The 25,701-nt window shown below is 53.9% G+C and overlaps 10 protein-coding genes across 10 annotated transcripts; 4 read left to right on the top strand and 6 right to left on the bottom strand.

Annotated features, from left to right (window-relative positions):
• Window positions 1–905: 905 nt before the first annotated feature.
• On the bottom strand, window positions 906–4,474 carry PG997_005269 (cell wall biogenesis protein Mhp1; the record flags this gene model as incomplete). The annotated part of the gene is made up of 3 exons (XM_066809584.1): window positions 906–1,585; window positions 1,640–3,710; window positions 3,752–4,474. 3 exons carry the CDS (start codon window positions 4,472–4,474, stop codon window positions 906–908), a joined length of 3,474 nt encoding a protein of 1,157 aa, XP_066673202.1.
• A 4,503-nt stretch (window positions 4,475–8,977) lies between these two features.
• Window positions 8,978–9,571, bottom strand: PG997_005268 (uncharacterized protein; the record flags this gene model as incomplete). The annotated part of the gene is made up of 1 exon (XM_066809583.1): window positions 8,978–9,571. One exon carries the CDS (start codon window positions 9,569–9,571, stop codon window positions 8,978–8,980), a length of 594 nt encoding a protein of 197 aa, XP_066673201.1.
• Window positions 9,572–10,322: 751 nt separating this feature from the next.
• On the bottom strand, window positions 10,323–12,617 carry PG997_005267 (concanavalin A-like lectin/glucanase domain-containing protein; the record flags this gene model as incomplete). The annotated part of the gene is made up of 2 exons (XM_066809582.1): window positions 10,323–10,849; window positions 10,931–12,617. 2 exons carry the CDS (start codon window positions 12,615–12,617, stop codon window positions 10,323–10,325), a joined length of 2,214 nt encoding a protein of 737 aa, XP_066673200.1.
• A 16-nt stretch (window positions 12,618–12,633) lies between these two features.
• On the bottom strand, window positions 12,634–13,083 carry PG997_005266 (uncharacterized protein; the record flags this gene model as incomplete). Its single annotated transcript, XM_066809581.1, has 1 exon — window positions 12,634–13,083. One exon carries the CDS (start codon window positions 13,081–13,083, stop codon window positions 12,634–12,636), a length of 450 nt encoding a protein of 149 aa, XP_066673199.1.
• A 1,229-nt stretch (window positions 13,084–14,312) lies between these two features.
• Window positions 14,313–14,909, top strand: PG997_005265 (uncharacterized protein; the record flags this gene model as incomplete). Its single annotated transcript, XM_066809580.1, has 1 exon — window positions 14,313–14,909. One exon carries the CDS (start codon window positions 14,313–14,315, stop codon window positions 14,907–14,909), a length of 597 nt encoding a protein of 198 aa, XP_066673198.1.
• A 214-nt stretch (window positions 14,910–15,123) lies between these two features.
• On the bottom strand, window positions 15,124–16,429 carry PG997_005264 (uncharacterized protein; the record flags this gene model as incomplete). Its single annotated transcript, XM_066809579.1, has 2 exons — window positions 15,124–15,509; window positions 15,604–16,429. 2 exons carry the CDS (start codon window positions 16,427–16,429, stop codon window positions 15,124–15,126), a joined length of 1,212 nt encoding a protein of 403 aa, XP_066673197.1.
• Window positions 16,430–16,941: 512 nt separating this feature from the next.
• PG997_005263 (uncharacterized protein) lies at window positions 16,942–18,917 on the top strand (the record flags this gene model as incomplete). Its single annotated transcript, XM_066809578.1, has 9 exons — window positions 16,942–16,990; window positions 17,047–17,591; window positions 17,664–17,708; window positions 17,778–17,850; window positions 17,915–18,209; window positions 18,270–18,369; window positions 18,432–18,601; window positions 18,695–18,773; window positions 18,864–18,917. The coding sequence occupies 9 exons, from the start codon at window positions 16,942–16,944 to the stop codon at window positions 18,915–18,917; spliced, it is 1,410 nt and encodes a 469-aa protein (XP_066673196.1).
• Window positions 18,918–20,742: 1,825 nt separating this feature from the next.
• Window positions 20,743–22,276, top strand: PG997_005262 (histone-lysine N-methyltransferase- H3 lysine-79 specific; the record flags this gene model as incomplete). The annotated part of the gene is made up of 2 exons (XM_066809577.1): window positions 20,743–21,299; window positions 21,352–22,276. The coding sequence occupies 2 exons, from the start codon at window positions 20,743–20,745 to the stop codon at window positions 22,274–22,276; spliced, it is 1,482 nt and encodes a 493-aa protein (XP_066673195.1).
• A 526-nt stretch (window positions 22,277–22,802) lies between these two features.
• PG997_005261 (uncharacterized protein) lies at window positions 22,803–23,585 on the bottom strand (the record flags this gene model as incomplete). Its single annotated transcript, XM_066809576.1, has 3 exons — window positions 22,803–22,976; window positions 23,049–23,422; window positions 23,501–23,585. 3 exons carry the CDS (start codon window positions 23,583–23,585, stop codon window positions 22,803–22,805), a joined length of 633 nt encoding a protein of 210 aa, XP_066673194.1.
• Window positions 23,586–25,209: 1,624 nt separating this feature from the next.
• PG997_005260 (uncharacterized protein) lies at window positions 25,210–25,701 on the top strand (the record flags this gene model as incomplete). Its single annotated transcript, XM_066809575.1, has 1 exon — window positions 25,210–25,701. One exon carries the CDS (start codon window positions 25,210–25,212, stop codon window positions 25,699–25,701), a length of 492 nt encoding a protein of 163 aa, XP_066673193.1.

Raw genomic sequence — 25,701 nt, 5'->3', positions numbered from 1 at the left:
CCACACATTACATGAACATCTATTCGTCATCTATCTGTTATATTTTTATTCCTCTCACCGGCACTCTACACATACTGGAAACTGACGAGGAAACGGCGTTTCACGCTTTCCAAATCTTCTCGACTCTTTGGCATAGATCCGGATCTGCGGATGCATGCATGGCATTGGGAAAACGAGACACATGGGCAGGCAGGCTTTGGAGGAAACGGACGTCAGAAATACTTGGAGAGTATTCATTAAATGCTAAATGTTTAAGAATAAAAGGAGAGACCGACCACAGAGTGTCCATCCCCTCCCGAATTGATGTTGCAAAATACAGGTTCCTACCCATCCAACCTATAATGAATACTGCTGTCTACCACTTCTTTAACAAGTTGTGTGTGTGTATGTGTGTGCAAAGTTCCCTGTTCTGATTGCCTAATTCCTATCAAGCAATCCCCAAACCAATGACGCCTATTTGTGTGATGGGAGTGTACATTCTCCCCCGTGTCCTGTGCCCAGTAATACCTAACGCCAATTCACCCAGTAGTATGCTTCCTTGCTCTCTTGTTTCTTACTCTTCACTCCTTCTCTCCATCACGCCACTCACTAATCATATAAACACCGTCCATCTTCCTGCTCACACCACCAACCATGCGAAACACCGTACCCAAACGCCCTCAGCGCTCGCTCAGGTCCGGCTATGTAGGTGAGGTGTGGTCTCTAAAACGCCAGTAATTGGGTAGGGGGGTGAGGTTCTCCAATCCCAGGGGAAACCAGAAGAAAGAAGAAGCAGCCTCGCCTCCCGTTTTCACTAATCCACAATACACTATAATTATACAAAGCAAAATGAAGAAGACCGACCGAAGTTTGAACAGGTAATAGTTTTTTGGTATTCAGGAATTTCCAAGTTCCGAGCTTCTTTTTTAATCCTCAATGGCGCTTTCGTCGCATTGGGACGGCTCACGTTGGGCAGTAGTAATATCTTTGATGATGTCTTTGGACGGGGCGGTCGTGGTAGTAGCGCCGCCGCTGCCACCGACCTGGACCTGGACGTTAGCTCTGGCCTTCTCCTGGCTTTCAATGAAGCGGTCCCAGTATTCCACATCGATGTCGCGCAGCCGCCGGAAGATCTCCTCCCTCTCTTGCTGGAACATCTCAACGAAGCCCTGTTCGGCCGCCTTCTTCCTCAGATCCTCGCCATCCGGGCCGAGGTCGTCGACCAGACCTTCGATCATCCGCTTCTGCTCCGGCTCATTGGCAACCTCCGAACACGTAAGGAGATCGAGGTTGGCCTGTCGAAGGAAGCCCCGGCGGAACTTGTGACCGACCCGCAGTGCGCGACCCTCTTCCTCGACCAGTGCCTTAGACGTCGATGACATAATGGAGTTGGATCGCGAGCGGGCGGGCGACTTGAGTTCCGTCTCGAGGTCTTCGTTGTCTGATACTGCCACTGTATCAATGTCGTTGGAGGAGAACGACGGAGCATGCTCAGGGGTGTGTGCGGGCTTGGCCGTTGATTCCGCGTCCACGCGGGTCTCGGGGAACTCATCCTCGAATCTCTTGATGATGCCTTCAATCGTAGTATTGAGGAAAACGAGGCGGTCTAGATTATGATTGGTGACCAGGACCTCTGACACATGCAAATTCATCGACTTACTATAATTGTTCATGTCCCTGGACGACGCAGCCTTTGCTCGTGTCAGAGCAGGCTGCAGTCGGGCATGTATCTTCCTTGCGCTAGCAAGAAGATGCTTGGACATGTCCTTGGCTTTGCCCGCAGGCATGTTGGCCCTCGGCCCTATGTGGCCTGTCTCGATCTCCCTCATAAACTCCCCTGACTGCCGCCTAGAATCATCTCCGACGTTCTTGAGCACGCAGGCCAGTGCTTTCACAACACCAGTTCCTCCAATGACATAGTCTTCATCGGCTGCTTCACTCTGGTCGTCTTCCGCACCGTCAATAGTTGCGGGGTCGGTAGGGTTTCCGACAATATGCCGAAGTACATCTGGATACTTGTTGATATCTGCCGGGACCTGCTCTCCTGGTACGTGGTCGCTAATGTCGGGTACAAGATGGACGTTGTGGAGACAGTGCGCGAGCGCCTGGTTCGCCAAAGCTTTGACGATTTCGCCGGATTCGACGCTCGGGATATCAATGTCGATTTTGACCAAAGTCCCTGAAACTCTCGCGGCGGCCAGTAGTGACGCATAGAGGGCACATGCCTCCTCTTGGGTATCCTCGGTCCTGGCGTCAGCCAGAAATACAAGCTTCGGGTTCTCGAGGAGGTTGATATGTGCCAGATGCTTGACCTCTGGTAAAACCTCAGCCAGTGCAATGGCTTGCTCGGATGACATATTGACGTCCGCCAAATGCACGCGCTTGAGCGTCTCCATCTGCGGCAGATACCTGCGCAATAAACCGATTGCGCTGGGGTCCGAGTCGCAAAGATCGTGATTGTGAGATAGGTCAAGGAACTTGAAGTTCTTGACCTTGGTCAGCTTGGGCAACAATTTGCAGAGTGACCCAGGCTTCAAGTTGCAATTTGCTAGACTCAGTGCCCACATGGTCCCGTCCTCGTTGATGGCCTCCGCAATACCCTCGAGGTTGTCCCTCAGGTTGTTGCCGCCCAGGTCCAGGCCTTGGCACTTTCCGTCGCGCAAGTATCTCGCAACTTGTTGTAGCCCTGGGCCGTCGAGCTCGTTGTGAGCGAGCCCAAGCCGTGTCACCCCTGATTTGAGAATTCCATCTACTAGAGCCGCCAGCTGGGTTGTCGCGATGCCCGTTTCGCCCAAGTTCAGTAGTTCCAGCTCGGGGCCAGCCAATCGTTCCGCAAGCGCATTCGACAATAGTGCTGATATATCGTGGGATCCAGCGGAGTTGGCTCCATTGTGCAGATGGAAATGGTGCGACAACGGACTTTTCGTAGCCTCTTGCGATAGAGCTGGAAAAGGTATACTCGAGAGATCCAGATACTTGATAGAGTGGCACATGTGGATAAAAAGGCAGATATGCTTCCAGCCGTCAACTCCGAGTTTGTTATTCCGCAAGACCAATCTCTCCACCACGCCGCCTTGCCGAGTAAGATTGACAGGCTTGGATAATGACCGCCTGTGTTGTCTGGCGGCCGGTTTCCTAGCGGATAGAAGGCCTGATAATACACCGCGAACACCATCGTCTGTCAAGCCGCAGTTTTCCAGAATGACCTCCTTGACCGGCACAACAGCAAGGAAGTCGCCCAGAGTGACAAGGTCTTCGCGCGACATGAAGTATCCGGTCAGATCAAGCTTCTCGACCACTCCGTTGTCCGTAGATTTGGGCAGCTGCGTAGTGATTTTGGTCAGGATATCCGTTTCTCGAAGCTGGCAGCATCTGCGGTATATGCGGCCAGGGTTCGTGGTAGGCGTGGACTGCGGCTTCTGCGGGCCCTTGGGTATCGCCACTTCCTCGCTGGATGAGTCGCTGTCGTAGTGCAACTCCATTGGAATGCATCCCTTTTCGAGTGCCTCTTTCCGCTTCTGCTCTTTCTTGGCCTTCCTTTCCGCTTCGCTTTTCTTTTTCTTCTCTTTTTTCCGTGTCGTTTCCTTCTCTGCTGGTTTGGTATCATCAATTGGTATGGGTGCCGGAGGTTGTCCGTTTAGTGCCTCAATTTTCTCTGTAGGCGGCTCTTTAGAAATTTGCTCGCCGGGCGCCTTCGCGACACCATTTGCTTCTTTCTGCGCCTCGGCGAGCTTCGGGGTCTTCAAAGCTTCGCCTTCCCCTTCTCGCCGACCTTTTTCTTCTGTGCCTTTTCGGCGGGTTTGTTCCCAGAAGGGTCCGAGTCGGCGTATTTCGGCATGGGCGCTATCTCAACGTCGACACAGAACGCCACCCGTCGCAATTTGGCCTGGTTGAGTTCATTCAGGCGGGGCCGCTCTCGGTTCTTGTCTACATTTAGCACCCTTCGCTCAACTAGTCCGTGGTTATTCTTCCCCGGCGGCGGAGCGGCGCCTCCTGACGACAACCGCCGGAACACATGGAGGAAACTACCCTGACCAGATCTGGGCGGCGCCGGTACATAAGGCCCTTCCCCTGACGGTTTAGAGCCGTGCGGGAGCACTGCATTTTTGCTGGGTGTTATTTTTGGCAATGGCGTCAGGTCGTCGTTCTCTGCCTGTTCTTGGGAGTTCGGCGATGCCGTTTGCGCCGGGCTTGGAGAGGATGAAAAGGATGACGATATTTTGGCAAACCACGAGCCTCTCCTTTGAGGCGGCGTGCCGTTGGCGCCTGGGGGCTTTTTCTCGTCGTTCTGGCCGCCACGGCCAACACTAGGACGTTGGGGAACTGGTTTCGCCGCAGGAGCTGTCGTCGGGGTTGGAGAGGATTGCGCAGGTGGTTCCCCAGCTACTGGCGTTTTGCCATTGAGCTTGCTAGGTGTTGAGGTCTCTAGGGGTTGACTCGGCGGGTTCTGGTTGGGGGTTGCGGACTGGCCGGAGGTGACGACGAGGCATTCCATTTCGCCGAGTTGTGCCTGGTCAGTTTGTCTGCAGACCAATGTTAGATGCCGGTACTTGTCTATGGGCGCCAAAGGTGCACAAGAGTTCGCGACAGCCTGAAGCATGTTCGGAAGTCCTCAAGGTATCGCGAAAGGTAGGCCGGCGGCGGGGTGAGAAGCGGGCGCATAAGTCTTTCTTACCTTTGCCATGTGTCATCCAACTCACATCCATAACCTGCTCCATTCTGCTGAAGTGAGGTGATTGTTCCCGTCGTTGTTCGCGGCGGGAACAGCGACGAAAAAGATCGGCGGCGAGTTTGGAACCCTCAGACTATTGGGGAGAGTGAAGGTCGTCCTCCGTCGTGGCTTGCAGTGTTTCCGAGAGGTGATATCACGGTAGGAGACGGGGGTGGAGCTGGGGTAAGTGCGCTGCGGCTGACTCGCGATTCCGGCAGGAGGGGAGGATAAGGATGGATGCCGCGGCGAAGGAGAGGGATGAATTGCGCCTGAACGCCAGTTGCGCGAGACCGCAGAGATATTTGGTAGTGGTCGTCCCCAAAAAGGCGTCTTGGGCCGGAGAGAGGAAAGGTATCGAGTCTAGACTCAGCTAAATGGCACTATGGCGTCGATGACGGCGGTCCCCTTGGCTGGCAGGCGCTGGCTTCTGGCCTTCCTGCAGATTAGGAAGCTATTGAAGCGAGCTTGAATTGTGGGGAGGGAGGATTGTGGTTGCAAGGTTATGTTCACTACGACCTCTCTGGCGTGTGGCCGGAAATAGACCTCGCAGCACGCACACTCACACGCACACGCACGGTGCTGGCAGAGGAGTCGGTTGGTTGGGCGAGCGAGCGCGAGAAGATTGACGGGAAACAGGGTCAGTGTCTGGTCTGGTCTGGTAGTCGGTCTTCGAAGTTGCGTAGCTGCGTTCCAAGTGTGTATGTGAGTTTGAGTGTGTCCCGTTCCAGTGTCTATCTGTCTTGTCTTCCGAGTCGCAAGTGGGCAAATGCCGTCCTGCTAAGAGGTCATGCTAGAAGGAACGGTGGCGGGCCATTTTCAGGATAGCGATTAATTAGCTGGAGGGCATGTTTCTCCACGAGTAATGGGAACGTCAATGGACCAGATGTGACCACGCAATTGCCGGTTCAATATAGAATTTGGGAATGTCTAATGAGGATGGAGGGATGGATGTATTCTAGAAGGGAAAGTTTGGGAAATAGGATCTCAGGGCAGCCCAGACGTTGCCTCCGATGGCCTGGCAGGTCATAACGTTATGGTTTCTGGGAGTGTACAGAACGTACTCCGTAGGCGATAAGCAGTTATCGAAGTCTAATAAAGTCACGCATTGAGCCTGCAAGTCGAGTTGAGTGATCAGTGACTGATGTGAGAGCCTGCTGGGCACTGTGCGGGACGCTGCTACACTTTCTGCGCTTGCTGCTGCACACTGCACACACTGCACGCTGACTGCACTGGAGGGGGCGAAAAGGCGGGCCTAGCTCTACCTAGCAACTCGATCAATTGAGGGACCCTGTTCTGCCTGTCCCTCTGTCCCTCCAATACAAGCCGTCGCAAAGGAGAAAGGGCCGCAGTCTAGCAGTAACAGGGCCCCAATTACAAAAGGGTCACAGGAGAATGAATGTACTCGAGCCAGTCGCCCTATTGAGTTCATGTCGCCCGCCCGCCCACGGCCCACCCAACAAGAACAAAGCCGCCCATTTCGACATTTTTTTCCCTGCTGGATGCTGCCCGCCAATACTAGTAGTACTCTGCATGCTTGAACCCCCCATTACGGTACATTAGACCCTTGTCATCCACCACTGCTCCACCACTCATATCGAAGGGACCCTGGCAGCGAAGACGTCAGAAGATGGGCTGCCAGTCGAAAAGCATCAATCCAGTCCAGTGAGGAGGGGGGGCAGGAATGAGCAATGTGTCTTGTGGTACGTTGGTCCAGAGCGTCGGTTTTTTCCTTAAGTGCTCGCCAAGCAAAGCGGGCGAGATGCCCATATGCGCCGAGGCTGGCCGCCGTGCTACTTTGGGCGGCATACGGTACATCTGTGCATCGCGGTATCGAGCAAAATGAGAGCTCATTTGCGTGTTCCTCGAGTCTGCCGATGTATCATACTTACGGTACATACAAGCAAGTCTGCATGCGGTACACCCGACATCAATGGAGATCGGGACATGTCGACCGTGCTCGTGTACAATGTCCGGTATCCTCCTCTCGTCATGGGTCCACGGTGCAAGCGGTACAAGTGGCCCGATTGTTCATTTATGTACAGCAAGGGCCAACCGGCCATTCATCGTGGAGCTTGATGAGCGCGCAAAAAGGTATGGGCCTCGCGAGTTGAAAGTTACCATATCTCTCCTTGTGCTACTAATCACTCTCCGTCCAACGAAAGACGAGAAAGCCGATCATTTCGGCACTTCGGGCTCGTGACCCAATGGCGAACCTGCCACCTGTACGAGGGCTAGACGTCACTCGCTTCGTTCGCATTCTGTAATATGGCCCAGAAAAATTCAAGATATTCACGTTTGTCCCGAGGCAACAGGTCGTTGAACTGCCAAGGTACGATGTGCGGCATACGTGCTCGAATCTGTCTCGGATCGTTCCCAATCTCCGCAGCAACAAAGATGGGAAAGATGGAAAAGTATAACTGGGAGCGACCACTCAAGGTCTGCCCATCATCCTTGTATAGGAATTCAATGCCGTACGATGTGCCTTTACTAGGTAGCTTTACGACTGCCGGTAGTCTGAGCCGGTATTTCTTTCGCTGTGCCAGTCTACGAGTGTAAGTGAGTAGTCAAGAAAACATAGCCACTGCTAGTTTCATCATTTAGCCTCCGGGTTTTACGGCGTTCACAAAATGAGATGAACAGCAGTGTTTCTACCTGTCTCCATTCGTAGACGACCTCAGAACTACGACTAATCAACTGGACTTATTACTTACCTACTTTACTTAGTCAGGGCAAGATGGAACTTTGCGCACACAACCTGGGCATGCAATGCACCACCCGTTTTCGGCGCCCCGGAGGTGAGGCGGTGAGTTGGCCACACCCAACCCAGTATATCGCCGAAATGAATGTCCCGATATATGCCGCCGTGGTGACCAGATGACAAACCCTCGTCCCAGGGCCAAACGAAACCAACCGCTGTTTCTTGGTGAGGAGGGAGGCTAGGAGGGTATGGCGTCTACAGGAAACAAAGCTGCTGCTACTGTACCTCTACTGTAGCCACAGCACGCACTTAATGCACCGGGAAGCTGCGGGATACTGCATAAAACCCTATGCAGAACCTGAGTCTAGCCTCCAAGCGGGTCTCTCGGTCTCTCTGCAAGGAGCACATGGGCTGATCAACCGATCAGAAGGTTGCACTCCTCCTTTCAACATTTTGGACTACTCGCATGGAGTAAAGGGTTACAGGAGAGAGCACGTTTCTGATATGGATAAGTATTGACCACATGCATTGACGCAATCCTGTCAAAGATCATCAAACCCAGCTCCGGTTTGTAGTATCGCCTCTCTGCACCTGACCCGTGCACTTGTACTCGCACTCAGCCATGTTGGAAGTATCTCGCATCACGATTGCCCTACTACCTAGATGGGTGCACAAAGGAAAAGAAGTAAAAGAAAGCGCTCCCGTCAGGTTTAGCGACGTTCGTGACTGATGTGGAAACTCTATGTGCTGCAGGTAGAACTGCCTCATTCGCTCTCCTGCAGCACGCCATTGCCGCCAAGTGCAATGGGCAGATGTCTGCAGGACCCAGCATTTGAGATCATGCCGCTCGCTATCAAGCTATCAATGTGTGTGTGCGTGCCTCCCCTCTGCATGTCTGCATGGATTTGCCCTCACTCAACCCGATACAAGCTGCAGACTCCAACCGGAGCAACCCCCTCACCACCACCCAACCGCAGCGCAGTTCCATAAGCCGGCCTCAGTCTTTTGCGCCCGCCCAATCATGCAAAAGCTTTGCGACTCCGTCACAGCTCGGCGACATAATGTCAGTTAGCAGCTCAGGTCTTCAACAATCAGCATATGCTCTCGATAGCTCAGTTGGCAGAGCGATGGACTGTAATTGTCACACTTGTAATCCACAGGTCGCCGGTTCAAATCCGGCTCGGGAGAGCAGCCACAATAAGCTATCACGCATCCAAGATGCGAGTTTCCTTTTGCGTTTTTGTCAATTTTCTCTTTTTGTCTGTCATTGCTATAAATGCTTTCTAGGTAAGGTACCTTCATACTTTTGCTGTTGACAACCTAAGTATCTAGCCATGCATTCTAGCGACGACGGTTTTCATGCTGGCAGCGTCATGTCTAATTCACTTCCGACAGTAAACGCATTCAACTGCACAAATGCACATGTAAACATGGACAATAATCATGGTTCAAGTTACTAAAGTAGTTGTTAATAGTAGACAGAAGGAGAGGTAAGATATTCAGGTACTATATACAAGAAGCATCATAAAAAAAATGTAAAAAGGAGAAAGTAGAAAAGAACCCCAAGCAACCCAAAACCACCCGTCCCCTCAGTGATGATGCCGCCGATGCAAATGCTCCCGCTCCCGCCTAAACCACCGCCTGTACGCCGCCACCGGCTGCGTCGCCGTAGGCGTCGCCATGTTCATCATCCCCGAGTCGCCCGCCGCACCATCTGACGCCGCCATACCACCACCACCAGAGCTCGGCATCGTCGTCGCGGCGTACATCTTGTTGCTATTGTTCCCCGTGCCCGGCATCACGCCCGTCCCGCCGATCGTGCCAATCGTGCCTGACCTGGCAGCGACGCCGCTGCTCATCGGGAACGGCGGCTGCACGGTGACGGTGACGGCAGGAGGCGCGGGCGCGGGCGCCGTGACGGTCACGTAGACGGTTTTGGGCTCGCAGCCGACCGGACAGACCAGCGGGGCACCACCAGCGGCTGCTGGGGCCTGGACGACGGGAGGAGCAGCAGGAGCTCCGGGTGCTTGGGAGGCTGCAGGTGCCTGAGATGGTGCGGCCGCTGGTGTCGACTGTCCAACCATTGACAACTTGTTGCTCATGGTCTTCGTAAGGTACTGAGTACCTTGTTCCGGGGGCCGGCACAGATGCAGGCGCACCGCCAGGCGCCTGCTTCGGCGCATCCTTGGGGTTACTGTTGCCACCGGCGGGGACGACCGTCAGCATAGTCAAAGATGGGTTGGCAGCAGGGCCCCCTACGACAGGGCTCGAAGCAGATGGAGGGAGACTAAAGAATGAGCCAGAGGACTTTCATAACAAGAAGAGGAAGATAGACAATTGGAAACAACGGGGGTGCGAGGACAAGGAAATGGCAACTAACCTCGCAGGGGGAAGATACCGCAGGCGCACCGGGAGAAGTGCCCATCGGGGCAATGGATGAAGGCGCGCTGTACTTGTAACTCGGAACGTCTGTTCCAGCGGCTGCCGCCGCGTTGCTCCCGACTGCCTGTGGTGCGCCGGCGACGACGGGCGGGACGGCGGATTGCGTGACGGGGCAGACGGTGGTCGACAGCGCGATGGTTTCCGTCGTCACTGCTCCCAGTTTGGCTGGGCAGTTCGTGACCTCGGGGGCGCAGGAAGTTACAGCTGCGAAAGAAGAGAAAGAAGTTGCAGGTTAGCGCAACAGCCTACTGCTAGACGGCGGGGATATGTGCGAAGGGATGTACTTACTATAAACATGCGTCGCGAACACAGTGGAAGTCGTGAACAATGGGGCCTGGCTGGGAATTACGGCACCAGTGCCCAACGGGCCCGACGAGTTATGCGGCACCGATGCGTTGGCGTAAGGACCTGCTACCACCGGCGACACCATCGGAACGGTAGCGGATACAGCAGCTGAGCTCGAATGCGCGGAAAGAGGACTACTGGAAACAACTACCGGAGAAATAGCCGTTGTCGAAACATCCAGCGGCGGACGTTTCCTTGACGGGGCACACCGTCGTGTAGAGCGCCACCTGCTCCGTCGTGACGCTGCCCAGCATGGACGAACACTGCGCGGCGCCCGGCGCGCACGAGCTGACGGTGTAGACGCTGCTCGTGAACACGGTCGACGTCGTCATCGGGGGCGGGCTCGAGACTGGCGCCGAGCTGCTGCTGCCTGGGGCGGCGGATGATGGCAAAGCCTTCTCGAGGGGGCGGATGCGGAGGCAGGCGCGGACGACATGTTGGGCATTGCGTCGGAAAGGTGATATGGGAGGACGATGACAGCATGCCCGGGCTTGAAGAGGGCGCGATCGCGAGGGAGTTGGTTGGGGTTGCCGCGACGGCGTTTACCTGGGGATAGGTTACGCCGTCCAGGATCTTGTTGGTGACGGGACAGATGGTTGTGTATAGGGAAACCAGCTCGGTGGTCACTTCTCCTTTTGTAGGGCAGTTCGTGACCTCGGGGGCACACGAGGTAACTAGACATTAAAGTTAGTAAGTGATATTTCGTTGCTGCTGGAATTTACCAGGTTACAAATGAATGTATCAGGATAACTTACCCGTATAGATGTTGGTAGAATAAACCGTCGAGATCGACGACGTAATGACCTCGCTGCTAACGCTGTATGTGCTCGGTAAAGTCTGCGACGGGGCAGCGGCAGCCGAAGACATTGCCATGGAAGAAGATGAAGACGCCGCCGCAGCACTTGACACGTTCGAGCCGCTCGTAGTTGGATGCAGGGACGACGAGGAGATCGCACCGACCGAAGAGCTGAAAGACGAGATGGCGCTGCTCATGGACGAGCTCGCGGAGGCGGCCACCGACGATAGAGCGGAGGAGCCGCTCATGAGCTGGGACAGGACGCCACTACTCGAAGCCGACGCCGCCGACGATGCCTGCTGGGCGGGCGAAGAAGGTGCGGCAGGTGTGGGCGTCGCCGCGACTGCGACGCCAGGGGTTATAGTGACGGGGCAAATCGTCGTTGCGATCGAGACGAGCTCGGTTGTCACTTGGCCCTTTCCGGGGCAGTTCTTGACTTCCGGCGCGCACGAGGTGATCGTGTAGATGTTGGTGGAGTAGATGGTCGAGATCGAGGTGGTGATCAAGCTGCTACCGGCGGCAGCAACAGACGAAGACCCAGACACTGTACCACCAGACGTCATCTGGCTACTTCCAGACGCAGACCCAGAGTTTGAAGCGGTCTCCGCACTCGACTGCGCACCAGACGAGGCGCTCCCAGATGCAGTGCTGGAGCCCGAGCTTGTTGCCTCGCTTGAGCCGCTGTGCGAGGTTGCGGACGCGGAACCACCAGAACTACCCATGGCCATGTCGCCTGTACTCATCGACGAAGTAGCTTGGGAAGATGCCGCTGAGCTGATCGAAGATGAAGTCGTGTCCAGGATCAGGGAGCTGAGACTGCTCAGGAGACCACCGGTCGATGACGACGGGCCGCCAGAGCTCAACACACTCGAAACACTCCCTGATGAGGCCGAAGAGCTCACATGGCTCGAGGCGCCTGACGAGACCGCAGATGAACCGGCTACGCTGGAGGTCAGCAGAGTCGATGGTGCCGATGCTACCGAGGACGGCATCCCGGATGCCGCGTAGGATGACGCTGCCGCGCTTGACGATAAATGAGTTGATGAAGACGCCCCGCTGGGCATCCCCGGCATTCTAGACGCAGCAGACGATTGGCCTGCGGCTGGGATACTGGAAGACCCCTTCATTTCTGGCATTCCCATCTGACGGGCGGATGAAGCCGCAGCGCTCGAGGACACATGAGCCGACTGACTGGGGACAACTGGCGATGTAGGAGCGGCTGACGAGACCGGAGGAGGACTTGATGCAGGATGCGATGAACCAGCTGCAGGTGATGATGCCGCCCCTCCCGACGGAGCTGGGGATACACTATACCCGCCACCACCGACCTCCCTCTGGTTCTTCGGCAGCGAAATCGCTGCAGACGACGACGAAGGCAGAGCGGACGAACTGCTGCTCGCCGCCGGTTTCTTGCCATCTGCTCCCGGGATCTGGCATCCGTCCTTGATGATCTGGACGCTGTCGCGCATACCGGACCGCCCGTTGTATTTGTACAAACAAGCCGGGTACTTGTTAGTGATGTTGACGCTCCGGACCCATCCTGTGTACGGCGCCCCCTTGAGATCGGTCTCGCCGCCCGCCCACTTCTTGGTCCAGTAGCTGTTATCCGGGTCACCGCCATCCCAGACCCCCAACTGGAGCTTCATGGGGCCCTGCGGCAGCTTACTCCCCCGCGGGCACGTTCTTGTCGGCGCGGACCTCGCGCATGACCTTGCCGTCGACGTACCATTTAATAAAATCGAAATCCCACTCGACCGAGTACGTGTGGAACTCCTCGTAGGGCTTGTGGACCCAGGGCTCGAACGTCGCGGCGCCGCCCCACGATTTGCTCTGGCCGAAGATGTTGGTCTGGATGACGTGCATGCCGTCCTTGGAGGGGAAGGGCACGTTGCCGAACTGGTTGCCCGAGAACTCCCATTCGATCTCGTCGAGGGTGTCGCCCCAGAGCACGGCGCTGCTGATGACGCCCACGCCCGGCGCGATCTTCATGACGACGTCGTAGCGGCCCCCTAACATGAAGAAGTCGGTCCACAGGTTGGGCGCGTCGCCCTTGTGGACGAAGCTGAACTCGGCGCCCTTGGGCCCGAAGTTGACGACCTCGTAGTTGGCCATGATCCAGTTGGCCGGCAGCGACGTCTCCTTGGTGAAGTCGATGTAGTAGTTGGGGAGCGGCCACCCCTTGTTCGGGGGCAGCCGTCCCGGAGCATGGGGTTGCAGTCCGAGTAGAGCTGGCCATGGGCCACCTGGGCTGCGATGCCCAGCACGCTCAATAAGCCGTAGAATTTTCTTGATGGCATATTGTTCTTGATAGACCTAGCAAAGGGTCGATTATGATAAAACGAAATATCGTTTGGCTGAAACAGGGAATCGAAGGCAAGCTGAACATTCCAGATGCTGGCCATATGACTAGGCCGGCCGATAAAGAGTCATTGTCAGGGTCGGGTGGGAGTCCACTTTACAATAACGTCAAAGAGATTTGCCAAAGTGCCGTCAATCGTTTGCCCCTTCCGGCCATCGTCACTGTCAAAAGGGAATGTTATTGTATAAATGGAAATTACGGTCTTTAGCAGCGAGAAATTAAATCCACAGCGTGTATAATGCGTTGCTTTAGCAGCTAGACAGAGGCAACTCGTGCCACTCGTTATCTTTATGATGCTGACAAAATGACAATGGCAATGGTGGACGTAGGAGGCAACGTTGTTTGCCTAGGATTGTGACACAACACTAGGTCGGCTGTTTAGTCTGTCTGGGGGCCTCTGTACGTTAAGTAGTATGGTCTGGTGTATTTGGTGTCGATTGGTTATAAGCACAGAATATGTGGAAATATAAGGAGAGAGATGAGACAGGTATGTACGCATCCTGAACCTGGTATAATCAACGGACAAAGGCTGCCAGGAAAGCGACTGGGCGGGCGAGCGCCCTTGTTAAAATACGAGTATTGTTGGAATAAAGCATAGCCTATCAAGTCATGGTGCACGAAGCACATGAACCGATCGGGAAATCAGTATGCAGAAAGGCAGCCTGATGCATTTGTACTTATAAACCGCAAGTTTGGTTCGCTCTCTTTACCATCAGCCCTCCCGTCCTGGTGCCTTCGATCCTTTCAAGTCGATTTGGAATTCAATCACGCCGCTCCTTGCACAAACAAACTTCGATGGCCGGGATACCAGAGCTTCTCGCAGTAACTTCCACCGCAGTCACCATCCAGCGCGCCGTGGAGCCTCCCGTAGCAGTAACGCCCACCGCAGTAGCAGCAGCAGGCGCCGCCGCGGCGACCATGGATCCCCCTCACGGTTGTATCCAGCACGCTAGGCATCGCGAGCAACGCCGTGACGGGCCTGATGGCCGTGTGGCAGCTCCTCAAGGTCATCAACGCGATCGACGACGCGCCGACCAGCGCCAAGATCTTCGTCAAGCTACTCAAGCAGGTGACCGAGGACTTCGACCACGCCATGGCCTTCCGCATGCAGCTCCTCGAGGCCCGGAAGCAGCGGTCACCGCAGACCATCCACGACAAATGGGTCCGCAAGGTCCTGCTGGACACGGTCGAGGAGCTCCACGACTTCGGCCGCCTGCTGCACAAGGCCAACGAAGGGAACAACAAGGGCTGGGACATCAAAGCGCGCGCTCTTTTCGTCCTTCGGGACGCGGATGCGCTCAGCATGCGCAAGGAATCTCTTCGCGGGGCTCACAGCCGGCTCCTGGCAGCCATCACCACCATGCATGCCGTGGCAACGACTAACCCTGGTCTTCTCGCGGCCTCGCCACAGCCGTTATTCGGTGGCGTTGCAGGTCGTTCCACTTCTGCGCCGGTGGTCACTCAGCTGAGGACACGCCGCCGATGTTCCAAGATGCCCTCGGTTTCTGATGACGAAGACAGCGACACTCTCAAAGAATCTACCTCTAGCATCTACTGTAAGTGGCAAATGCAAGTATAATATCACAATCATTCTCACGCATGCATAATAGCAGAAACAAGCACTTCCAGTCAATATTGAGCGATCACCAGGAGGCAGCTGATGGGGTGGGAAAGGGGGGGATTCACACTGTCGTTTGTTCCGTTGTTTCACTATGAGATTACTAGTACTATTACTACTGCCATTACTTCTTCATCTTCCAAAATCCATTAATTGGCCAAGGAATCTGCTGTTATTACAACTCCATGCGCGGGTCTCTGACGTAAACCTCCTTTATGGCATCCAGGCGGTATTGCTTGAGCCCAGGAAATAGAACTACTTGTTGTTGACTGCGTCCGCCCAGACCGGATGGTTGCCAGTAAACCTGGAGGGGATGGGTCTGTGCAAATAGCTTGAGACCAAGCTGGGCTACCTCGCGTGCGATCAAGCCGAACTTCTCCAAGCACCTCTCGTTCGATCGGCCCCTTAGCATCGGCTGCAGTACATCCAGCAGCCGCGTCCCTAATGTCGCTACCACTTCCGCAGTCTCTTCATCGTCTAGCTCGGCAAGAGGGCTGGGCTGTCGTCGAGTCATGAAGTATATGGTGGCAGCGCGCCAGAAGTGGGCTTCTTTGGGCAGCACTACAGGAAGATATAGGAGGAGTTAGTAACAATTCGTTCAACGACACTCCCTGTTGTTAAGTAAGCTGCAGTATAAATATGAAATGATACCTACACTGCGGGTCGCCTTGTGCCGCACTCGTGGAAGTTGGTGATGACACCAGGTCCTGATAGAAACGCAGGACTCGTCTTGGTAATATGGTATATTCGGGGTTCCCTCCTGGGTTGACCCGTTCAAAAAGCAGACGCGCAACGTACGCTCTGAGGAATATTGTGCCACGCTTCTTGTTATGTACCTGACGAAACCAATGGAGTACTTCAGCGCTGTCCTTGCCGGGTTGTGCAGGCAATAATAGGCTTAACAGTTCTTGGTACTGGCCGTTGTCTCTACCGGTGGCCGACGGTGGCTCTTGGAAGAACTGCAATACCCAATTCTTGATGGCCGTTTCAATTTGGGATAGATTTCTCATCAGTTCATCATGAGGGGCTTCTTGGGGAAGTTCGTCCAAGTCCAAGTCTACACTCGGTACCTGGTGCTGGCGTGGGGCGGGAGATATTGTCGCCGGTTGAAGCCGTGGCTTTGAGTTTCCTCGTAGTGCGCTGTGTTTCCCGGAACGTGAGGCCATGAACCAGATGAGGAAAAACAGCAGCGCGCCACCAATGGCGCAACTGATACCCACGCCTGCTATAGCCCCATGCGAGCAGCCGCCACTCGACGGTTGTGTTGGTGATAGCGATGTCGTTGAGGTGAATGTTATAATTGTCGTTCTATTTGACCCTTGTGAAGTTGTGATATTTGTTGATTCAGTTGTCTCTGTGGCAGTGGTCGATAAAGGAGTAGTCGTTAAGGTTGTTGATGTAGATGTAGGCATTATAGTCGTCGGCGTATTAGTGGCGGTGGTGCTCGTTGGTGTCGTAGTAGTGGGTGTGGTACTCGACATGTTGACGCAGCCACGCCTGTGGCTTCTGATACAACCAGGTGATAATATAGTAGTAATGTTATCACTGGTTGGCTATGGCGACGCTTTTGAATATACGAGTGAGTCTACGAGTGCCCCGAGAGTATCAAGGTAATAGCAAACACAATCGAGCGGACTACCCAAATACCGGCGCGACTAGGTCCTAGGAGGTGTGTCAATGATTGCAGACCAACAGGCCGAGTCCAGAGCCTGGATATTAGATCAGAATATCGGGGGATGAGGAAACCCCCTTTCGCCCAGCCTGAATTTCGTATCTATCTGTCAGCCCGGGATGCTGCAGTCTTGGTGGCGTATTAATATCTAGATCTGTTGGAGGGTGTGACAGGCCCTCCCGCACCAGGTGATAAACCCAACTTCTTTGGGCCCCCTGCAATTATTTATTATCGTCCCAGCCTCGTCTTGGGAACTTCATCGTCCGGAGCCCCTGCGCAAGTTTCTGAAGCCCGAACCTGGCACACTCTACCTCACTGACGATGGACTCCGAGTTGCATCTAGTTGTTGGTATTGATGTTGGGGCAAGCTGTAAGTCTGTTTTATTAAGTTTTCGTATGCTGTCCATGGCTGAGTATATGTAATAGGCACCGGTGTGGCCTTCATCAATCTAACGAAGGCGAATGCCGACCGATCGAATGTTCGGACAATGTCGAAATGGCCTGGGAAGACGTCAGAATCAAAGGTTCCCACCATCATGGCTTACGATAGCGCAAACGTCGACCAGGGGCCCACCAGTTGGGGCTTCCAGAGCAAGTCCGAAAGCGAGCAAGGGAATAACCGGCTCTTGGCCGAGTGGTTCAAGTGCGACTTCCAGAGCCGAAGCAAGGATGGCTCTAAGCTGCCGGACGTGGACACTCTGTATCGTGACTTTCTTTCCAAGCTTTACGGCCATCTTCGTGAAAGGTTTCTCCTCCCGTCAACCTTCGGACAGGGCGTTACCTGGGACACGGCTGCCGTCGAGTTCATCTTCAGTGTCCCTGCGACCTGGAGACAGCACGATGTCGAGCGTTTTCTCGCTATCGCAAGGAAGGCCGGATTCGGCTCTGGATCCCATCGGATCGGGACTTGCCTCACGGAGCTTCAGGCAGTAGCTGTCTACGCTGCATACCAAGAACAGAACTTGCTCACCGTGTGTCTCGTCCTCTGCTAAGCCGTTCAAAGTAACAACCATAATGACATCGAAGGCTAACCGCCATCCCAGGCTGGAGACAACGTTCTGATTGTTGATGCAGGTGGCGGTACTGTAGTAAGTCAAAACTCACCAAAACTCCTCTTGTGTCCTACATTTAGAATACAAACTCATTTTCATTCAAAGGACTTTTGCCTCCTCGAGGTTAAGAGCATAGATACCGAATACCCCGAATTGGTGGAAAAGTTGCCGGTCGAAGGTACTCCACCAAGCACACCAAAACCCCGGCATCCCCCAAAAGCCACATACTTACTTCGGTCCAGGAGACGACGTTGGTTCCGCCAACATCGACGAGAAGTTCCAGCAGCTTGCAAGAATAAAGCTAGAGAGCCTTGGGCATGAACGGCTAGGACTGAGCTCGGCTAAACAGATCAAAACAACCGCTTGGCGCATGCGGCACAGTGAGGACTTTCAGAACGAAAAGGTGACTTTAGGGGCGCCACCCAAAGCCCACGCGGAAGAGGCCTTCCACGTCAAGATGGTGGGAGCTTCGGTGCCCACACCAGGACCTGGAGATGAGATTTATGTGGCCAATACCGATGAAATGCCTTTTCGATAGTTCGTCTCTTTTTTCCTCCCCCTTCAACCTCGAAGCAGCTAACAAGAAACCTGATCCAGCGGCGAGCTGATGGGCTTCTTTGACGAGGAATGCCAAACAATCAAGAGACATATGGATCAAATGATTGAGGATCTGCAGCTTCACATGCAGTCAGATATTGTAAGGCCATTTGATATTGTTGGTTATCTTCGAACACAAATCGCCGTCTAATCTGTCATTAGCAACATGTCATCTTCTCGGGTGGCCTCGGCGGTTCCCCTTACATACAAGAAACCCTCCGAAGTCAGTACGGGGAAGGCACGTCCCTCGAGAAAGCCGAGTTTCACAGCCTGGATCTGCCCCAGATGTGTGTGTGCAAAGGCCTCGTCATTGACCGCATTGAGAAAATGAAGTCAGGGAGATCCAGCTTCAGCAAGCTCTGTGCCCGAGTCTCACTCGGGGTGCTTAAGCGGGAGAAATATAGCCCGATGAAACCGTCCCACAGGCGTGCGAAGAAGGAGAACCGCACAGAGGTCAAAAACGGCCAGGAAGTTGTCCCTTTTGTCGAGTGGTGTATCAAGAGAGTAAGTAAACATATGACGTACTCCTGCATATGTCAACGAGAAAAACACTCAGGCGATGGATGTGTAGGGCAAACCTTATGACCCCGATAGACCTATCTTCAAGGAGTCACGTATGTGCTTCGCTCCAAATACGGACGACTCTAGTCTTCATGGCCAAATGACCATTGTCGAGTCCAAAGAGACAGACCCACCGAAATATAAAGACGGGAAGGGGCAAGGTTAGCGACTGCATTTTCGTTATTGTATTTCCCGCCGAGCATTTGTCGTGGTATGCTGATTCCATTCACCCATTCTAGACTGGGCTGAGGTTCACAATATCCCGTTTGACTTTCAAGGGCTTGATGAAGAAAACATCCACACCAAACATGGGAGGTGGTACAACAAGATAGCCCGACAGAAGCCATACCGACAGGTCGATTTCGTGATTTCTGCCAAACTTGGTCCTGCCGGGGCCACCTTCGAATGCTGTAAGTCGCATGTTTGTCTTTTTATCCGTTGTACAGGAAGAGTATGGTGTGCCCTCCCAGACTTCTCAAAGCTGCCTCTCTTTTCATGGCTAACGAGGAAACTCCGTCGTAGTGAGCTCGAAGCAGCAGGGGATCAAAGTGAACAAGGATGCACCAATTCCAATGCAGGTGGACCAGAGGGATGTGGATGCTGCGGACGTGACAGTCTTCACTTGAAGATCAAGACAATATTCGTAGGCATCGCTTCATGCTCTGGGACTATGAGGCATTTCAAAGGTGACCCGTGGTGGTTGGCGAGGGAAACAATTTTCCGATGTATCGAGTGGCGATTTGTTGTAGAGCAATTTCAGTACCGGTTTGGACTCTTCGATGTAGAGCGAGTGGCTTACACAAAGGACTCGTAAACTATGTTACGAATGTTAGAGTTGGATATGACACCCTCAATATGCGCCAAACTCGGAGATCTTGCGCATCTGCAACTCCTACTGCAGAGAATCGGAGTTTGTCAAAGATGACAGCAATTAAGGTCAACATGTATCAGTGCCTGGCAGTCGCGTGTTGTTGAAGTCTGGGAAGGAACGCACGTGCGCTGCACTCCACCTGTCCATGCAGAACGCCTTGGCCGGCAGTCGGTTCCTGCCAGTCGGGGCGAGGGGGCGGGTGGGCGAGAACGAGCAAGAAACGAGGACCCTTGTTCTTGGTAAGTTCATCAAATCAAGAATTCTTCGCCCATTTGAGCCGATTTCATTACAGGTGACAGTGACAATAGGAAACATTTGAAATACCCTGCTTGCAGTAGATACCTACCATACCCAGGTACCTGTACGTACTCTTGTAGGATTCCATGCCCCAGTCGTCAGGTCGCAATTGCGCGCAGGAGGGAGGACGCCTGGACGCCTCTTTTTTTAGTGACTTTTCCGAATACCACTCTACCTACCTACGTGCCACCACTGGACCTCCAGATCTTCGCGTGCTCGATTTCAGGCGGCGGGTTCAACAACGGCTGCCTTACTTTTTCTCTACCCTTCCACCTCCCTCCCTGCCTCTCCTTCTATCCGCGTGGAATGTGCCACCCTCTCTCACCATTACGCAGGGATCTCTCATCTTATTTGCCAGTGCAATAGTCCCCCAAGTGGCCAATCAAACAACGGAATCATTCTTTCCACTTCGGCTGACTGATCTTGTTATCCCACTTCGCTGCTTGCCATAGTCCCGCTGCTCAGCCCACCGAGCGAAGCACCAGACCAGGCTTGCGAACCACCATCCTTCTCTCACACCACCTGCCCTTTCGCACTATTTCATTCCTTTGAATGCTTACTGTCTCTTCCATACACGATTTACGCGCATCACTACGCATCACTACGACAACGTCCTTTCGCAGACTTCCCCAAAAAACATCATTACATCATAAGCAAGTTCCAATAGGTTGCATACTTCAGCTCTTCTACCCTACTGCTACTGCCGCCGCCCCCGGTGCTACCTTCCCGCACTGAGACACGACAATGGGGATTTTGGGCCAGAAGTCCAAAATCAAACCGGCGCCACAGACGATCACCGTGCAGAAGGTCGTGGTCCCGCCCAAGAACAAGCCGCGCTCAAGCCTTGGCCCCAACTCGTCATCCAGCTCCAACGGCCTTCGCGCTCCCTCCTCCAAAGCCGGCAATGCCTCCCGCCTTTCGCCCAACCCCAGGCTAGCGCGCACCAAGAGCGCATCGCCCTACCCTTCCTCCTCGGACGAGAAGCGCGCCGCCGAGCGCAAGCGCAAAGCCGTCACGAGCACCCCACGCGACTCGCCCGCCTTCGCCGATGACGACGACGATTCCGACGACGACTCGGACGATGACCCGTTCCGCAAGCGCCGAAAATTGATCGACGACACGGGCGACGCGAACCGCAAATTGCGCCATAAGCGGGCTTTCGACGACAACATTCGGGACTCCCGGATTGTACATGCAGCACAGCTGGCTTCGGTCGAGACTGACTGCGAGCCCATATTCGGAGCGAAGGAGGACGAGGTTGCCGTAAAGCTACAATACCCTTCGCGCTGCAAGCCCGAAAAGTAAGTGGTTGCAAATGACCGGCGCTTGCTACAGACGCTGACACTCGGATAGGTATGAGTTGGTATGGAAGAAGGACAGGATCGACGCCGTCGCCGATATTCTCAAAGTTGTTAAGCACGTGGCCGAGACATATCTTACCGAAGACGAAGCGCAACCTTTCATTGACAACCAGGCGAGCTTCCGACGACGGATGGAGAGGGCTTCGAACGAGAATATTCATGATCTGGCTGCGTTCAAGTCCGCATTAGAAGACTACAACAAGAAGCTATTTTCATTGGTAGAGGACGGCACAATAGCCAAGAACATCGACCGGAGACATCGCGTCCCTCCCGAATTGGTCGACTTCATCCTCACCCAAGTCTACGACCGAACCGTCGCACCCAAAGTCGAGCTTCTCAACAAATACCAAGCTGGCAGCGACAACGTATACGGCGAGCTGCGATATCCTTTCGTGCGACACATCTTACACGAGCATTGCCACATGACGTCGGATCAAGTTTATGTCGATCTTGGATCCGGAGTTGGCAACACGGTTCTGCAGGCCGCCCTCGAGATAGGCTGCCGCAGTTACGGCTGCGAGATAGTCGAGCAGTCGTGTAATTTCGCCGACGCGCAATTGGAGGAGTTCAGGTCTCGGTGTCTACTGTGGGGACTGGCTCCCGGGCGAGCGCATCTCGAAAGATCCGATTTCCGCCATAACCCAAAGATGTCCGCGGTTCTGAAAGAGGCCGACGTTATCCTGGTGAACAACAAAGCGTTCACGCCGCAGTTGAACAAGGCCCTGACGGAAATGTTCTTGGATCTCAAAACGGGCTGCAAGATCATATCGCTCAAGAACTTCGTCCTCGGGAACGAGAAGAACTCCACCAACGACGTCGCTAACAGCATTCTTGACGTCGAGGAGCATCGATATCATGGGGATTGGGTCAGCTGGGCCAGTTCGGACGGCGAGTACTTCGTGTCGACCAAGAAGTAGTGCCCTCCCGCGTTGCAACCGAAGCCTCGTCTTAACCGTAGAGCGGGGACCGAAACGATGTTCTCTGCGCATACTGGCCCTAGTCCTTGGTACGCACCGCGGGCGTTGCCAAAAGCTATACAGAGCGCGCAAGCGAAGCTTCGAAGCTTGAAAAAGTTCTCCCTCACCACTGAGGTTAGGGTGGGCCTTTGCACGCACTTATCGTAGGGAGAGGTTTCTGATATTTGCATCATCGGCATAGCCTTGCGTGCATTCCTTTTCCCAACACTTTTCAGACACATAATCTTTTAGAAAGCGAGAGCGCGTTGCTTCATTGCAAGGCTTGGGATCGTTGGAAGAAGAGGGAGAAGAAGTGTATGGACTTACATGTATAGATCATTTTTGTATACTCATAGGATACCACCAGAGCGAATAAGAAACACAAATTCCCCAATAAGCACTTGCTTTCCTTTCCCTGTAGACTTAATGAGATCTAATCCGCATACAAATAGACCTCTGATGTTGATGATGTTGAGGCTGGGTCTCTCTACCGCCCACTTCTATGCCTCGGCTCGTTGGAAAGATTCATGGCGTCGGCCTCTTGCGCCATGCGCTTCATCCACCTATCCACCAGCTCCTTGTTCTCGGCCGCGACCTTGGCGGCCTTCTGCTCGGTGACGTCGATTTGAATATTCAGGGTCAGGTTGTCATCTTGCACCTCCTATTTCCGCCCGCTTGTATTAGTAACTGCGCATAACCTCCATCCGTCGCGCGTACTAGGGGGCCAACTCACCTTGAGCAGCTTGGTCTTGCCCACCAGCTCCTCGTTCCGGTCCTTGAGCTTCGTGGCCAGCGTGTTGCGTTCGGCCGTCAGGTCGTGGATGCGCTTGTCGTCGACCTTGGACTTGGCGCGCAGCTTCGTGAGCTCGGCGGTGCTGGTCTTGAGTTTGGCCTGGAGCTGGCCCTTGGCGCGCAGGGCTTCGGCGAGGTCGAGCTTGAGCTGGGCGGTGTTGGGCTGGTTCTGGGTGGTTGTAGGGTCGGTTGCGCCTGTGGGGTTATCGGCGGGCTTGGGGGATGATGGAGGCTGAGCGGAGGGCGATGAGAGTTTTTGGGTGATGACTTCTTTTTCGGCTTCGAGGGAGGCGACGCGGTCGGCGAGTTGGGAGCCTGTGTTGGGACGGAAGTGTGTTGTATCAGTCTTATCTGCCTGTAGAATGGATGGGATCAGGAGAGGCTGTTACTCACAAGCTGCGACGAGATCCCTGTTTACGGGGTTGGCGCGCTCGGCCTCCTGGAGGTTCACCAGGTATTCGTCGCGCCAGTCGGGCATGATGGCGGGCAGAAGAAGCAGATGTGCGAAAGAGTGCTTTTTTTCTAATGCGATGCAATACAATACCGAACGCGACCACACACACACACAGCGGACGAAAACAACAAGAGGGACGGACAGGCGCCAGGCTACCCCGCCAAAAGCAGACAGGCAGGTACACAACAATCGATACAATAAGGAACGTCGGGCGGGGTTCTTGGAACGATGCGCGAGCGCGCGAAATAAACTGGATTTCAGTTGGTATATGTATTTCGGGTCAAGGAAGGGGCGGGCAATAATAGACAGCGGGAGTCATTGACAGCTCATCTCATCATCGGTACGGAGTAGGTAGTCGGTGTTGGGTTTGCGGGTGGCTAGCCGAAAGGTTGTTTGAGCCTCTCTCCGTCTCTCTCTCTCCGTAGCATTGGGGGATGAGACTAATAGAGGTCCGCGCGCGCGGGTGCTACTACTACGACATCAATAGTGAACGAACGGGGTGGATGACGCATGAAACGAAGGAGGGGCAGCAGGGCAGGCAGTGTTGTTTAATGAATTGAGTACCGGGTAGTAGGGAGTGTCAACAGGGGATGATGCTTGTGTGAATCTTCCTTGCTTCTTACTATTAATTAATACGTGCAAAAAGCATTCATTGATATCGATATGTTTGCAGATAGATACCCCTGTACTTCGCTTTGCTCTGCACATATGCCACATTGCATCGCTGTCTCTGGATGATATACCAACTATACCATGAAGGAACAGACGCCATGCATGCATACATGGCCTTGTGAGAAGAAGACATAGCAACGACAACTAGTATTGTATGGCAAAAAGGAAGCCATTGCAAGCAGAACGGGCAAAAAGAGGAGCGAGCGTGGATCGAACACGCGACCTTAGGATAATTGCGAGTAGTGACTGCAATCCCACGCTATACCACTTAGCTACCGCTCCATATCTTTTCCAGAATCTTGTTGGATGCTCAAACTCAAGATATTGCATAATATACTCCAAACACCCGCCGTCCGTCCGCCGAACCGAGAAGAGTATATTTCGACCCGTGGAACGTCAATGTGTGAAATGCACCGGAAAATGTATGCCTGGTGGCTTGGTCTCCAGATACATGCCGTCAACTTGGCTGGAAACCATATCTTGAATTCTTAGTGTTAGCTGCGGGAGCTTCTGGATATATCTCCGACGCTAACATTGATTCGACAAGTCACTACTCGAGTGCCGAATCTAGCGGCGATGTAGTCATTAGTATATCGCATTCAGCTTCTCGCCATATCCACTGATCGTCAAGATCACCACACATCCAACTTGGTAGCATGTCCTCGAAGCAACGAGGCTATGGCGGGCTTTCCTCGAATAAAACCCGAGCTCCTTTGTCAGTGTAAGCCTTGGTGGAGTTCTACGAGATACAATGCCTTGTGCGAAATAGGGCTTTACCAGGCAGTAAAACAAAGGCATTGTTGATATTTATATGGCTTTGTTTTAAGCTGCGATGCCCTCTGCCGATGAAAAGATGGGAAGGTATGCATGGTACTGCCAACAAACCAGTTTTCTATGTCCACGAACAAATACTCGTCACCGTCACGTAAACTAGGCCCTCGGCATCCTCATCAATCTTTACCTGCTCAGTCCGAAAATGGAGAACTCGGGCGGAGACCAGCTGCGCATCTGGCTGAGGGATAATGAGAAAAGCATTGATCGTCTTGATTGGGATAAAGCTATCGAGCTTCTGGACAACGTTCTAGACGAGACCAAGGATGAGAATAAGGGTGCCGACTGCATAGACGCCTGGATGAGATGGGCGGTGCCGCGGTTCACCTCGGAACACCTATATGGCGGGCTGTTCATCGCCAGAAAATATGGTCTCGGGGACGTCTACACGGTAGCATGGAATGACACGGACACGGGGCTGGACGAGATGGAGGCGGACCTGGAAGTCAAGATAAACATGGCCAAGTCGGAGATGGCCATTATTAAGTCAGACGACGGCGTTGAAGGCGGGGGAGGCGTTGAAAATGAGCACCGGGACGAGCAGGGAGCTACATGTAGTGAGACATGTAGTGATACTAGTGTCGAGTCGGCATCTGAGGAGACTACTACTAGAGAAGAGGAGCAGCTGCTAGAGTAA

This window comes from Apiospora hydei (genome assembly GCF_038363865.1).
Source record: "Apiospora hydei strain CBS 114990 chromosome Unknown utg000004l_segment0_segment0, whole genome shotgun sequence".
Taxonomy (NCBI): Eukaryota; Fungi; Ascomycota; class Sordariomycetes; order Amphisphaeriales; family Apiosporaceae; genus Apiospora; species Apiospora hydei.
The sequence above is the reverse complement of the archived record's forward strand: the minus strand, read 5'-3'. Positions and strand labels throughout refer to the sequence as shown.